Source organism: Heloderma suspectum, chromosome 4, assembly GCF_057233095.1.
Source record: "Heloderma suspectum isolate Gila_16-S chromosome 4, 16-S_ref, whole genome shotgun sequence".
Lineage (NCBI taxonomy): Eukaryota > Metazoa > Chordata > Lepidosauria > Squamata > Helodermatidae > Heloderma > Heloderma suspectum.
In genome coordinates this window covers 194,901,354-194,914,768 of record NC_139461.1, presented here as the reverse complement: position 1 = coordinate 194,914,768, position 13,415 = coordinate 194,901,354, and the positions used below count along the sequence as shown (strand labels likewise).

The window sequence follows — 13,415 nt, the reverse complement described above, 5'->3', positions numbered from 1 at the left end:
AGGCATAGTAGCCTCCTAGAAGGGGATTACACCTGCCCAGTGTCAGAGAAATAGGTGCAGGGTTTATGTTTTGATTTTCTTTTAAAAGGAACTGCCAATAACATTTTTATTATTTGGAAGAATTGGATAAACATTTCAGGATTCATTGCCCCATTAGAGGAGATCACATCTGCCACATTTCAGCCACAGGGGGTTTTGTGCAAGGGTGTCCTTGACATTTTGAGGTCTCCAAAAGAGGACATATTTATCTCTCTATGTTCCTTGTCAACCATTGTTCTGAAAATTACAGACAGCCTAGAGTTGTCCCTAAGTAAGAAACAGCAAAGTTTCAGAAGGATAGGTGCAGCAGTTCATGTGGCAGGGGAGTTCTCCAATTTGGGTCAGGGAGTGATGTGCTTTCCCTTCCCTTCCTCCCTTCCCCAATAGTTTTTGGGTAAGTTTGTATGAAAATACACAGATCATTAGAGGTGTCCCCCAGGCAAGAAACCTGCAAAATTCCTGAAGGGTATACATGCATGCAAATTTAGAATGACTAGAATTTATTTTGTTGTTGTTCAGTCGTTCAGTCGTGTCCGACTCTTCGTGACCCCATGGACCATAGCACGCCAGGCCTTCCTGTCCTGCGCTCTCTCCCGGAGCGTGCTCAAGTTCATATTCATTGCATCTGTGATGCTATCTAGCCATCTCATCCTCTGCCGTCCCGTTCTCCTTTGGCCTTCAGTCTTTCCCAGCATCAGGGTCTTTTCCAGAGAGTTTTCTCTTCGCATTAGGTGGCCAAAATATTGGAGCTTCAGCTTCAGTATCTGTCCTTCCAATGAGCACTCAGGGTTGATTTCCTTTAGGATGGACTGATTTGACCTCCTTGCAGTCCAGGGGACTCGTAAGAGTCTTCTCCAGCACCACAGTTCGAAAGCATCAATTCTTCGGCGCTCAGCCTTCCTTATAGTCCAGCTCTCACAGCCATACATTACTACTGGGAAAACCATAGCTTTGATTAGACGGACCTTTGTGGGCAAGGTGATGTCTCTGCTTCTTACTATGCTGTCTAGGTTGGCCATAGCTTTCCTCCCAAGGAGCAAGCGTCTTTTAATTTCATGGCTGCAGTCACCGTCTGCGGTGATCTTGGAGCCCAAGAAAGTAAAATCTGTCACTGCTTCCATTTCTTCCCCTTCTATATGCCAGGAAGTGATGGGGCCAGATGACATGATCCTCGTTTTTTTAATGTTGAGTTTCAAACCAGCTTTTGCACTCTCCTCTTTCACCCTCAACAAGAGGCTCTTTAGATCCTCTTCGTTTTCTGCCATTAGGGTGGTATCGTCTGCATATCGGAGGTTGTTGATAATTCTCCCAGCAATCTTAATTCCGACCTCTGATTCATCCAACCCGGCATTTCTCATGATGTACTCTGCATATAAGTTAAATAAGCAGGGTGACAATATGCAGCCTTGTCGTACTCCTTTCCCAATTTTGAACCAATCGGTTGTTCCATGTCTGGTTCTTACTGTTGCTTCTTGACCCTCGTACAGGTTTCTCAGGAGACAGGTAAGGTGGTCTGGTACTCCCATCACTTTAAGAATTTGCCACAGTTTGTTGTGATCCACACAATCAAAGGCTTTAGCGTAGTCAATGAAGCAGAAATAGACATTTTTCTGGAATTCTCTTGCTTTCTCCATGATGCAGCGAATGTTGGCGATTTGATCTCTAGTTCCTCTGCCTCTTCGAAACCCAGCTTGTACTTCCGGTAGTTCTCGGTTCGCATACTGCTGAAGCCTACCTTGTAGGATTTTGAGCATCACCTTGCTGGCATGTGAAATGAGCGCAATTGTGCGGTAGTTTGAACACTCTTGGGCGTTGCCCTTCTTTGGAATTGGAATGTAAACTGACCTTTTCCAGTCTTGTGGCCACTGTTGAGTGTTCCAGATTTGTTGGCATATTGAATGCAGCACTTTAACAGCATCATCTTTTAGGATTTTAAATAGCTCGGCTGGAATACTGTCATCTCCGCTAGCTTTGTTGTTACTAATGCTTCCTAAGGCCCACTTGACTTCACTCTCGAGGATGTCCGGCTCAAGTTCAGTGACTGCACTATCATGGCTATCAGGGACATTCAGATCTTTCCTGTATAGTTCTTCTGTGTATTCTTTCCACCTCTTCTTAATCTCATCTGCTTCTGTTAGGTCCCTGCCTTCTTTGTCCTTTATCATGCCCGTCTTTGCACAAAACGTTCCCTTGAGATCTCCAATTTTCTTGAAGAGATCTCTAGTCTTTCCCATTCTATTGTTTTCCTCGATTTCTTTGCATTGTTCATTTAAGAAGGCCTTCTTGTCTCTCCTTGCTATTCTCTGGAACTCTGCATTCAGTTGGGTATATCTTCCCCTTTCTCCCTTGCTTTTCGCTTCCCTTCTTTCCTCAGCTACTTGTAAAGCCTCATCAGACAGCCACTTTGCTTTCTTGCATTTCTTTTTCTTTGGGATGGATTTCGTTGCTGCCTCCTGAACAATGTTACGGACCTCCGTCCATAGTTCCTCAGGCACTCTGTCTATCAGGTCTAATCCCTGAAATCTATTCCTCACCTCCACTGTATATTCATCAGGGATATGATTTAGGTCATACCTGAACGGTTTAGTGGTTTTCCCGACGTTCTTCAATTTAAGCCGAAATTTTGCAAGAAGCAGCTCATGATCTGAGGCACAGTCAGCTCCAGGTCTTGTTTTTACTGACTGTATGGAGCTTCTCCATCTTTGGCTGCAAAGGACATAATCAATCTGATTTCGATATTGACCATCTGGTGACGTCCATGTGTAGAGTCGCCTCTTGTGCTGTTGGAAAAGAGTGTTTGCTATGATCAGCATGTTCTCTTGGCAAAACTCTATTAGCTTTTGTCCTGCTTCATTTTGTACACCAAGGCCATGCCTGCCTGTTATCCCGGTGATTTCTTGACTTCCTACTTTAGCATTCCAATCCCCTATGATCAAGAGGACATCTTTTTGGGGTGTTAGTTCTAGAAGGTGTTGTAGGTCTTCATAGAACCGATCAACCTCAGCTTCTTCGGCCTCAGTGGTTGGGGCATAGCCTTGAATTACTGTGATGTTGAATGGTTTGCCTTGGATTCGTACTGAGATCATTCTATCATTTTTAAGATTGTACCCCAGTACTGCTTTTCCCACCCTTTTGTTGACTATGAGTGCTACTCCATTTCTTCTAAGGGATTCTTGGCCACAATAGTAGATATGATGGTCACCTGAATTAAATTCGCCCATGCCTGTCCATTTTAGTTCGCCGATTCCCAAGATGTCGATGTTCAATCTTGCCATCTCATGTTTGACCACCTCCAGCTTACCTTGATTCATTGATCTGACATTCCAGGTTCCTAAACAATATTGTTCTTTACAGCATCGGATTTTCTTTTCACCACCAGACACATCCACAGCTGAATGTCCTTTCGGGTTTGGCCCAGCCGCTTCACTCTTTCTGGTGCTACTTGGAAATACCCTCTGCTCTTCCCCAGTAGCATATTGGACACCTTCCGACCTGAGGGGCTCATCTTCCGGCGTCATCTCTTTTAGCCTTGTGATAGGTTCCATGGGGTTTTCTTGGCAAGAATACTGGAGTGGGTTGCCATTTCCTTCTCCAGTGGACCACATTTTGTCAGAACTCTCTGCCATGACCTGTCCGTCTTGGGTGGCCCTGCATGGCATAGCTTATGGCTTCACTGAGTTACGCAAGCCCCTTCGCCACAACAAGGCAGTGATCCATGAAGGGGAGAATTTATTTACATTTCAGCAATGTTAGTAGCAGGGGACCATGGGTGGGAAGGTGCTATTGCATTCATGTCCTGCTTGTGGGTTTCCCGTGGGCATCTGGTTGGCCACTGTGTGAACAGAATACTGGACTTGATGGACCTTGGTCTGATGCGGCACAGCTCTTCTTATGTTCTTAAATAGAGAGTGCCTCTGAACATATGCAGAATGCTTTTCTTTCACCACTGAGCACTTACATTCTCCTCCTACCAATTCTATTCCCCTCCATGCAACCATCCCTCCTCATCCTACCATCCTCCAGCAACTCTTCATAAAAACAGATGTCTTGTTTTGTGCAACTCCTCTCTACCTCCTCCTTGTTATGCACAAGCTCTCATTGTATCTTCCTCCCCATAACTTCATTTGTGCCAAGACTTCACCAGGATTCAGCCAATGAGTCTCTTTTCGAAACTAGGGTTAAGTTACGGAGAAACTCTGAGCATGTACTAAGTGCCTTTCCCTCACCACTGAAGTTAGAGTTCATGCAAAATAAAACACACACACACAAATGACAAAACATGCATAGGACTATGCTGAAAGGGTGGTCAGTTCATTAGATGGAATTAGGTAGGCACTGTATTAAGCCTGCAGTCAGTACCATGCTCACAACTCAGGACTTATTTCTGAGTAAGCACACAGAACATCAAGGTGCAAACCTCCCTGCAAAAGTAACCTATGCTGGAATCCTATACACACTTTCCTGAGGGTAAGCCTTATTAAACATAATGGGGCTTCTCAGTAGGCAAACATAGGCATGTATAAATGAGCAGTATTTATCTCTCCTCCGCTTAAAAAACAAAGCCCAAACTCCTATTTTTATTAAAGCTTTCTGTTCATAGGAACATAGGAAGCTGCCTTATATTAAGTCAGACCCTGGGTCCATCTAGCCCAGTACTGTCGATGTTGACTGGCAGCAGCAGCTTTCCAGGGTTTCAGGACAGGTTCCTAGCCCTACCTAGAGATGCTGGGCAACCTGGGACTTTCTGCATGCCAAGCATGTGCTCTACCACTGAGCTACAGCCCTTCCTATTGCTGGATAATGGCAACTGACAAACAAAACTGCCCCAGATTTGTTTGAACCCACTTTTCTCAAAGAATTGAGTGAGAAGGAGAAAAAACAACCCTCTTGTCTGTTCATATAAAATGAAATACAGTTCAGAACTTTTTTTGCCCACCGAAGATAATTCTTTTTAAGGATTCCCCAAGATATCCTCTGGGTGGAATAAAGAAGAAAAAGAACAGGATAGGGGAAGGAAGAAGAAAAGAAGAATGGTGATTGGAAATGTTGGGGGGGAGGGGGTAGAGAGAATTCCCTAAGCCAAGTGTCTCCTTTCAGAGAGGTAGTACTTCAGAGGAATTTAGGAGGCTGTGCAAGGTTTGCAAGCATTGCACGTACTTAAATGAACTTCATGAGGTGAGGTGGCTGAGGGCTTTTTCTAGCTTTTTTAAAACTGTAGAACCTGTTTAAAAGCCTTATCAGTTCCTCGATCATGGCACCACATAGTCCTAACCCTCCCTTTGGGATTATTTGAGTCCTACAGCTATTTAGGAGAAATTAAAGTGGAGGGGGAGAAAGAAGTTTGTGGAGGCTGATTGGATCCTTTGCTGTACTGAAGCTACTAAACTTCTGCAGAAGCCAAAGTTTCCAGTTTAGGGCAGTAAAATCAGATGCTGTGTGAAATACCAGTATTTCACATGAAGCTCTTTCTTCCCCTCCTTCTCCCTCTTCAAAATTTCATTGCAAGCAAGCTCCCAACAGTGGGCATGTAAGAGCAGAAAAGCTGCAGGAGAGAGGGTTTTTTGCACCTCAAAAAACCCTACACCAGAGATTAGGAATAGTGACCTCCTACTGGTTGCCTTAAACACCTCCTGATTAGGATCCCTAATCCCCTGTGTGGCTTGACAGTTTTTTACTTTTTGTTTTAGTCTTTGAGAAAAGGAAACTTTATGCCTGGCTAGCACAAAAGCCACTGGACCTGTCTGTAATCTGGCATGTTCAGTCATCTCTATAGGGGCTGCCACTGCCCAGATTCCATGAACTTATGTGAAAACACAAAAAAAGATAGCTCTTTACTTTGACAGATTTTCTTGAAAAAAGCAAATTTTACCTCTGACTAGTACAAAAGCCACTAGACCTAACTGTCTGAAATTGGGCAGATTTAATCAGATCCATGGGGGCTGTCAGGTCTCCAAGTCTCATGTATTTATCATACAAACTAAAAAAGTTATGGCCATTTCTGTTTTCCAGTGCAAGTCAATGGGAAAACGTTAAAAAAAATGGCAATTAGGACAGCTCAAAAGATCCGGTGCACAGCTCAAAAAGATCTGGGGCCCATGCCCAGTTGCGCCCACTGAAAATAATGCCCTGGGTGAGCGTGTTCAGGATTGTGGCCTACAAGTTAATGCAAGTATTCTATTTTACCCATTGGGTGCTGCACCCTGAGGCAAATGGAACATTGAGCTCTACATATTTCCTTGTAAGTGAGTCTGCTTGTAAACAATAACTACAGCTAGCTCAGAAAGATGAGAAGACATGTACAAGCAACATGTACGAGAAGTTAATTTGTGGCTTACATCTACAATTATAGTGAGAAAGCTAATTCAATCTGGGATAAATGTTACAAAGTATCTTGTTTTAATGCCGACTCAGATATTAAGGTTTAGAGGAAAATACTCTGGAGAAAAAATGCATTATTCTTATTGTTATGGCCCCCAATTATCCCTGTTCCTCATTCATTGATTTTAATTTCAACACTTCTGTACCACTCACTCAACATGGCCCTCTGGGCAGTTTTCAACATTTAAAACCCTTAAAACACTAAAATGTAAACATCAAATAGAACAGAATGAATAGATAGAATAAAACCAGCACCAATATAACAATTCCTGCAGAAAACTGTCAGGGTGGACACTGAGCCCATGGAGTCCCAGAGTAGTTCTGATTCTGAGGAAGAGCAGTCGCTCCTGGGAGAGGAGCGTGCTCCTCTTTCCCAGGACCAACAGCTGACGGAGATTCCTCCCACCAGCATTCCTAGTTTAGTTAGCAGTCCAGGGAGTGACCGAGCACAGATAGCAGACTTGGTGGATGCGTGACGCAGACGCAGAGAGCGGCGCCAGATGGAGGGCGCGGAAAGGAGGCGTAGTGCCCGGTTGGCGCTCAAACAAAGGCTGCCCCCAGAGGATCCAAGGGAAAAGGGGAGGGACTCTCCCTAGTCCTTAAGTTCAGGGGTCTTCCAGTAATTCCCTTTCAAACGGGGACCAACTGTTCCAACTTAGGGCATAGGTACTGTGCTGCTCAGATCTAGTTGCAAACGGTATAGTTGTTAAGTTGTAAAAGAAGAATAAAGCTTTGAAAAGAATCCCTTTGTCTGTGTCTGGACTTAGCTACTGGATTAGACTGAGAGAGCCCTCCAAGGAGCCCCTGACAGCAACGTTTAAACACAAAAATGTTAAAGGTATTAAAAACAATCTTTAAACGACCTTTAAAACCTCTTAAAATGGCTGGTAGAATAAAAAGGTCTTTACCTGGTGCTGAAAGGACCACATTGTAGGTGTCAGGCGGGCCTCTCTGGGAAGGGCATTCCACAATCCAGGGTGCTACCACTGAAAAGGCCCTTTCTCTGGTTGTTGTTGTTGTTGTTCAGTCGTGTCTGACTCCTCGTGACCCCATGGACCGTAGCACGCCAGGCCTTCCTGTTCTGCGCTCTCTCCTGGAGCGTGCTCAAGTCCATATTCATTGCATCAGTTATGCTATCTAGCCATCTCATCCTCTGCCGTCCCCTTCTCCTTTTGCCTTCAGTCTTTCCCAGCATCAGGGTCTTTTCCAGAGAGTTTTCTCTTCGCATTAGGTGGCCAAAATATTTGAGCTTCAGCTTCAGTATCTGTCCTTCCAATGAGCACTCAGGGTTGATTTCCTTTAGGATGGACTGATTTGACCTCCTTGCAGTCCAGGGGACTCGTAAGAGTCTTCTCCAGCACCACAGTTCGAAAGCATCAGTTCTTCGGTGCTCAACCTTCCCTATAGTCCAGCTCTCACAGCCATACGTTGCTACTGGGAAAACCATAGCTTTGATTAGACAGACCTTTGTGGGCAAGGTGATGTCTTTGCTTCTTACTATGCTCTCTAGGTTTGCCATAGCTTTCCTGCCAAGGAGCAAGTGTCTTTTAATTTCATGGCTACAGTCACCGTCTGCGGTGATCTTGGAGCTCAAGAAAATAAAATCTGTCACTGCTTCCATTTCTTCCCCTTCTATATGCCAGGAAGTGATGGGGCCAGATGCCATGATCTTAGTTTTTTTAATGTTGAGTTTCAAGCCAGTTTTTGTACTCTCCCCCTTCACCCTCAACAAGAGGCTCTTTAGATCCTCTTCGCTTTCTGCCATTAGGGTGGTATCATCTGCGTATCTGAGGTTGTTGATAATTCTCCCAGTGATCTTAATTCCGACCTGTGATTCATCCAACCCAGCGTTTCTTATGATGTACTCTGCATATAAGTTAAATAAGCAGGGCGACAATATGCAGCCTCATCATACTCCTTTCCCAATTTTGAACCAATTGGTTGTTCCATGTCTGGTTCTTACTGTTGCTTCTTGTCCCTCATACAGGTTTCTCAGGAGACAGGTAAGGTGGTCTGGTACTCCCATCTCTTTCAGAATTTGCCACAGTTTGTTGTGATCCACACAATCAAAGGCTTTAGCGTAGTCCATGAAGCAGAAATAGACGTTTTTCTGGAATTCTCTTGCTTTCTCCATGATCCAGCGAAAGTTGGCGATTTGATCTCTAGTTCCTCTGCCTCTTCGAAACCCCGCTTGTACTTTCTCTGGTAGTCACCTTTATAACCACACTTGGCAGGGACACCTTGAGAAAAACCTCTGAAGATTACTTCAGAGTAGGTAAATATGACACCCATAAGTCAGGGCCATGGGTCAGTGGTAGAGCACCTGCTCTGCACGCAGAAGGTCCCAGGTCCAATCCCTGGCATCACCAGGTAGGGCTGGAAAAAACCCTGCCTGAAACCCTGGAGAGCAGCTGTCGGTGAGTGTCGACTGTACTGGGCTAGGTGGACCAAGGGTCTGACTTGGTTATAAAGCAGTTTCCTATGTTGTTTTTATTTCCATTTGGATGATTGTATCTGATCTCTCTGTTATGACCTTGTCTAAAGTTCACCGTTTGCCTCTACCATAAGAATGGAATTCCATGAATGTAGATTTGTAAGGGTCTGTCTGAAGGTTTAGATAGGCTCAGATCGTAAGTCTCACTTCTGTGAACAAAAAGGCGCCTGTCATTTGTAGAAGGGCTTTCAAACCGGCAGAGGCTCCAATGGACAGAAATGTGGGGGGAGGCAATATTTGCTGAATCCCCATTCCCTGCAGCCCCCCCATACCACCCCCTACACCAGGGGTGGGGATCTCGGGCCCAGGGGCTAAATCCAACCTTCTAGGGTTCCCCAGGGAGCCATGCCCCCTTCCCCAAGTTCCACGCTTTTTCCCCCAACCACCGATTCTTTGGCCCCTGAAAGCTTCTCTGAAATTGAATTTAGCCCTTGGGGTGAAAGAGGTTCCCCGCCCCTGCCTTATACTGTTCTGGATGGTCCCCAAACTGCTGGAGCAGATTTTGGGTTTGGGGGGGGGGATTAGTGAAAATTATCACCACCATCCAGTGTTCTGGGAACTCAGGATCCAAGCCATACATAAATATATTTTTATATACTACTGGGATAATGTATTGGAGCATCTTGAGCCGAATGTGCGTCAAATAATTTGTGTTTCCCACAAAAGGCTTCCAGTTATCTGTTCCTGCCTTGTTAGATCCTTTTGCTTGCAGGCATTTAGGAACACGTGACCCATGCCTGTGCTCCTTAAGGAAGCCTTTTTCCCGCAGCACTGAATATTTTTCAAATTGCACCTCTTGCTGAACTTGAACTGAAGATCGTCTGTACAATATCAGTCCTTTCTGACAACTTAGCTGTAGTTAAATGATTCCTCGCTGATGTTTGACCTGCTTAAGATCTGCTTGGGAGTTAAACAACAATTAGAACGATAAATGTTGTTGGTAATAACAGCCTACCCTCCTGAAATCCTGCAGAACATTTGAGTATCTATGTGTGTTTTGGGTTTTCAACTCTGGATTTGTCATACATCTTGACCTGACCCTACAAGTCACTGCACTGGCAAAGTGGTGCATAAAATGTGCCAGTGGATGAGGCCTGTGTACAATCACAACTTGTAACTGGAGCTGGTCCCACACTGACTGGATACTAGAGGAGCAGTATCCATCGATGCCAGTGGTGTAGCTTTTCTACTTGCTTTGCAGCAGAGGTGTGCATCATCGGGCCCTCCAGATGCCGTACAGCTTGCCTCAGCATTGGCTATGTTGGGAATTGGCTGATGGGAATTGTAGGCCAATATATCTGGAGAGCCATTAGCTGCCCATCCCTGCTTTACAAGGTTCAGCACTATTATAGATAGCTGAGTGGTTGTAAACAACTCTCCATGAGATTCATTATTAAGTCTGGGGTCTCCAATGTTGGGTCTGTGGGCACCAATGTGCTTGTAGACTCCTATCTTGGTGTCCCCCAGGCTCCCTGCCCTTTCTGATCGTTAATTTTTATTTTTATTTGTATAACAGAGAGGCTGGTACACTGCAATGCAAAGTTCTGCCTTCCAGTGCCATCTTTATTTGGGTTCATAATAGAGGTTTTGTGTTTTGGAGAGCAGCCCCCCCCCCCCATCTCTGCCTTGTACTTAGATTCTTGGGCAAGTTACTTTTCTTTTAGTCTCACCAGTTCGCTTTCTGGGAAATGAGTGTCTTATCGCCAGCCATGCCCACCACGGCAGCCTTTTTATGAAAGGCCAGTGGCCCCCACCCCAGCCATTTGGTGAGAGCAACATTCTCTCCAAATTCCAAATGTGCCCCTCAACCCTAAAAGTTTGGGAACTTCCTGCTTCTATTCTCCTCTCCCATTCATTAAAACAACAACAACATGCTGACTCATGCCAGCGCGAAGCTGGCTAGAAAGCTACAGTAACAACAGTAGCCTGGCATTTTAAACCTATGGGGGTGTATCCATGAGCGATTTACTTTGGCTGTGTGTTGAAGTCGTTAGGTATACATGATGTCATGGCCATCCAGCAGCCACCCCAGAGTTTTTCAGGGAAAAACCAGATTTCCTGAGACTGCATAAAGTCCCATTCTTTCCCTTAAGCCGGGTTCTCCCCGGTATAGTTGCTGTGTGCCCCAACCCCCGCATTGACCTTGGGTATGCTAGCCCTGCCCAGGGGTGTGCCTTTCACCCTGATCCTGGTCAAGGGGTGTTCCTTGTGTGTTTCCCGTCCCTGCACAAACCGTTTAGTGTCTACTCAGAAGTAATTCCCATTGTGCTCAATGAGGTTTGTCCCCTGAATGCCCACATCAGAATTTACAGAGATCCCCCTCAATTGAAATAGCACAGTTTAAAGCACAAATTCCCTAAATGCTGTAAAGTGTGATCTTGAGGCTCCCATTCGCCGTTGTTTAGTTTATTGTCTTAGGAAGTAACTACTTCACACCTTTGTTATAGAGATCCTGCACAGCATCGGGTTAGAAAGGGGGCTGGTTTCCCATACCTGTGTTCCCCCCATCTTTCTCTGCACAAGTGTATGTGTGTCTACTCGGAAGTAACTCCCATTGTGCTCAGTGAGGCTTGCTCTTGAAATGTAGGTGCATCTGGATTTTCAGGGGAAAGGAGAAAGGGGGGGAGCCTGGGGGGGAAGCTTCTTGTATCGGTTGAGCAGCCCCTGCCAGTCAGATAACGTTCACTCCAGCCCTCCCTCCCCCCTGACCCGGAAGTATGTTCTGTGAAGCAGTTTTTACAGGTGTGGAGCTCTCAGCTGATTCCTTAAAAAAAAATCTGGTACTCCTCTATTTGCTTCTCCTTCCATTGTCGTGGAAACACACCCCTAGATATGCTCATGGTAGACTTTCTTAATCCTGGGTCTGTCAGTTGTCAACTCTTAATTTTAACACACTTAAAAAAAAAAAAACTTCCTCTAACGTAAGATAGATGAGTAGTCAGAATGTTGATCCTGATTTGCTCTGCCCTGGTCCAAGAAGGTTGCTCTTGTGTTTTCTAAATTCCACTGTGTGCTTTTCTTGTTTTCTAGAACTGAGAATGATCGCAGCTGGGAAATTTGCAAGTCTCCCAAGAAATATGCAGATGAACCATGAGTTCTCACTGGCCTCTTCTATGGACCTTTTGAGTAGCAAACCATCCTCCGAACGTCGCTCAAACACCTGCAGTGATGTTTCTATCCATGGCACCCTTCCAAGGAAGAAAAAGGGAACCATTCCTGTTGGATCCTGTGATTCCTTTAGCCACATGGGAACATTGCCATACTCCAAAGCACATCGAACCCAAGGACCTTTGATTCAAGATGTCATAGAGGAGTATCCCCAGAAAAATTGGAAGAATGACAGCTTCCACCACAGGTAAATCGTGTTAAATTTAATCTGCTATGAATGCTACCCAAGTTTATTAGTATTTCCAGTGACGCTCAAGAGAAATTGCACTCGTGTGTTCCCCAATGTAAAAACAACGCTGCAATCCATACCCCCTTACCCTGGAAGTAAGACTCATTGGACTTGGTGAGACTTACTTCTGAGTAGATGTGTATAAAATTGCACTTTTAAAGCTAATTATGGCATTCATTAATATAAGATGTGCTCTGTGTCTCTTTTTCCCCCTATATCTTTGTTTAACCCAGATGCTATAATCTCATATTGTAATAATATGAGAGTTCAGGCATGTTGTGCGTGTTTTCTTTCTAAGGTCCACTCAAGTTGATTTTGGTCTTCAGTCTGAAGCTCCAAACCTGTTCTTAAGCAACGGGCAGCTGTTCCGTGTCTCTTCCTGCTACAGCTGAATTTCTTTGTTTCTATACATAGAAATGGCCACTGTTGTCTTCTTAGATGTTTTGCCTTGTTTGCTTCTGTATAGCAGCCATTTATTTATTTGTTAGTTCCATTTATTAAACACCACATAAAATACATTCCTGTTGGCATTTTGCTACTTAAAACATCATCATCATCCAAATAAAATTGCAATAAAATCAGCAGTATAGAACTAAAAAAGTGCCAGCATATACATTTGTGTGTGTGTGTGTGTGTGTGTGTGTATTTTAAGTGAGTGGTGGGCACAGTGGTTCACTGGCATGAAAAAGCAGACTTCTTTGCCTGAATTCCAAAAAGAACATGGCAGCACGGCTTAGGTTTGCAAAGTTGCATCTGAACAAATCACAAGACTTCTGGAACAATGTCCTTTGGACAGATGAGACCAAAGTGAGATGTTTGGCCATAATGCACAGCACCACATTTGGCAAAAACCAAACATAGCGTATCAACACAAACATCTCATACCAACTGTCAAGCACGGTGGTGGAGGGGTGATGATTTGGGCTTGTTTTGCAGCCACAGGACCTGGGCACCTTGCAGTCATTGAGTCGAACATGACCTCCTCTGTACACCAAAGTATTCTAGAGTCAAATGTGAGGCCATCTGTCCAACAGCTAAAGCTTGGCCAAAATTGGGTCATGCAACAGGACAATGGTCCCAAGCACACCAGCAAATCTACAAAAGAAT

General features: G+C 44.7%; 1 protein-coding gene across 2 annotated transcripts in view; it reads left to right on the top strand.

The window, feature by feature from the left end:
* The window catches only part of BCAR3 (BCAR3 adaptor protein, NSP family member), a 195,204-nt gene that overhangs the window by 74,853 nt on the left and 106,936 nt on the right, over nucleotides 1-13,415 (top strand). For both annotated transcript variants that reach the window (XM_084851785.1, XM_084851786.1), the window contains one exon: nucleotides 11,942-12,266. In XM_084851785.1, coding sequence (XP_084707911.1) covers nucleotides 11,942-12,266 — 325 coding nt within the window. The remainder of the gene's footprint in view (nucleotides 1-11,941; nucleotides 12,267-13,415) is intronic.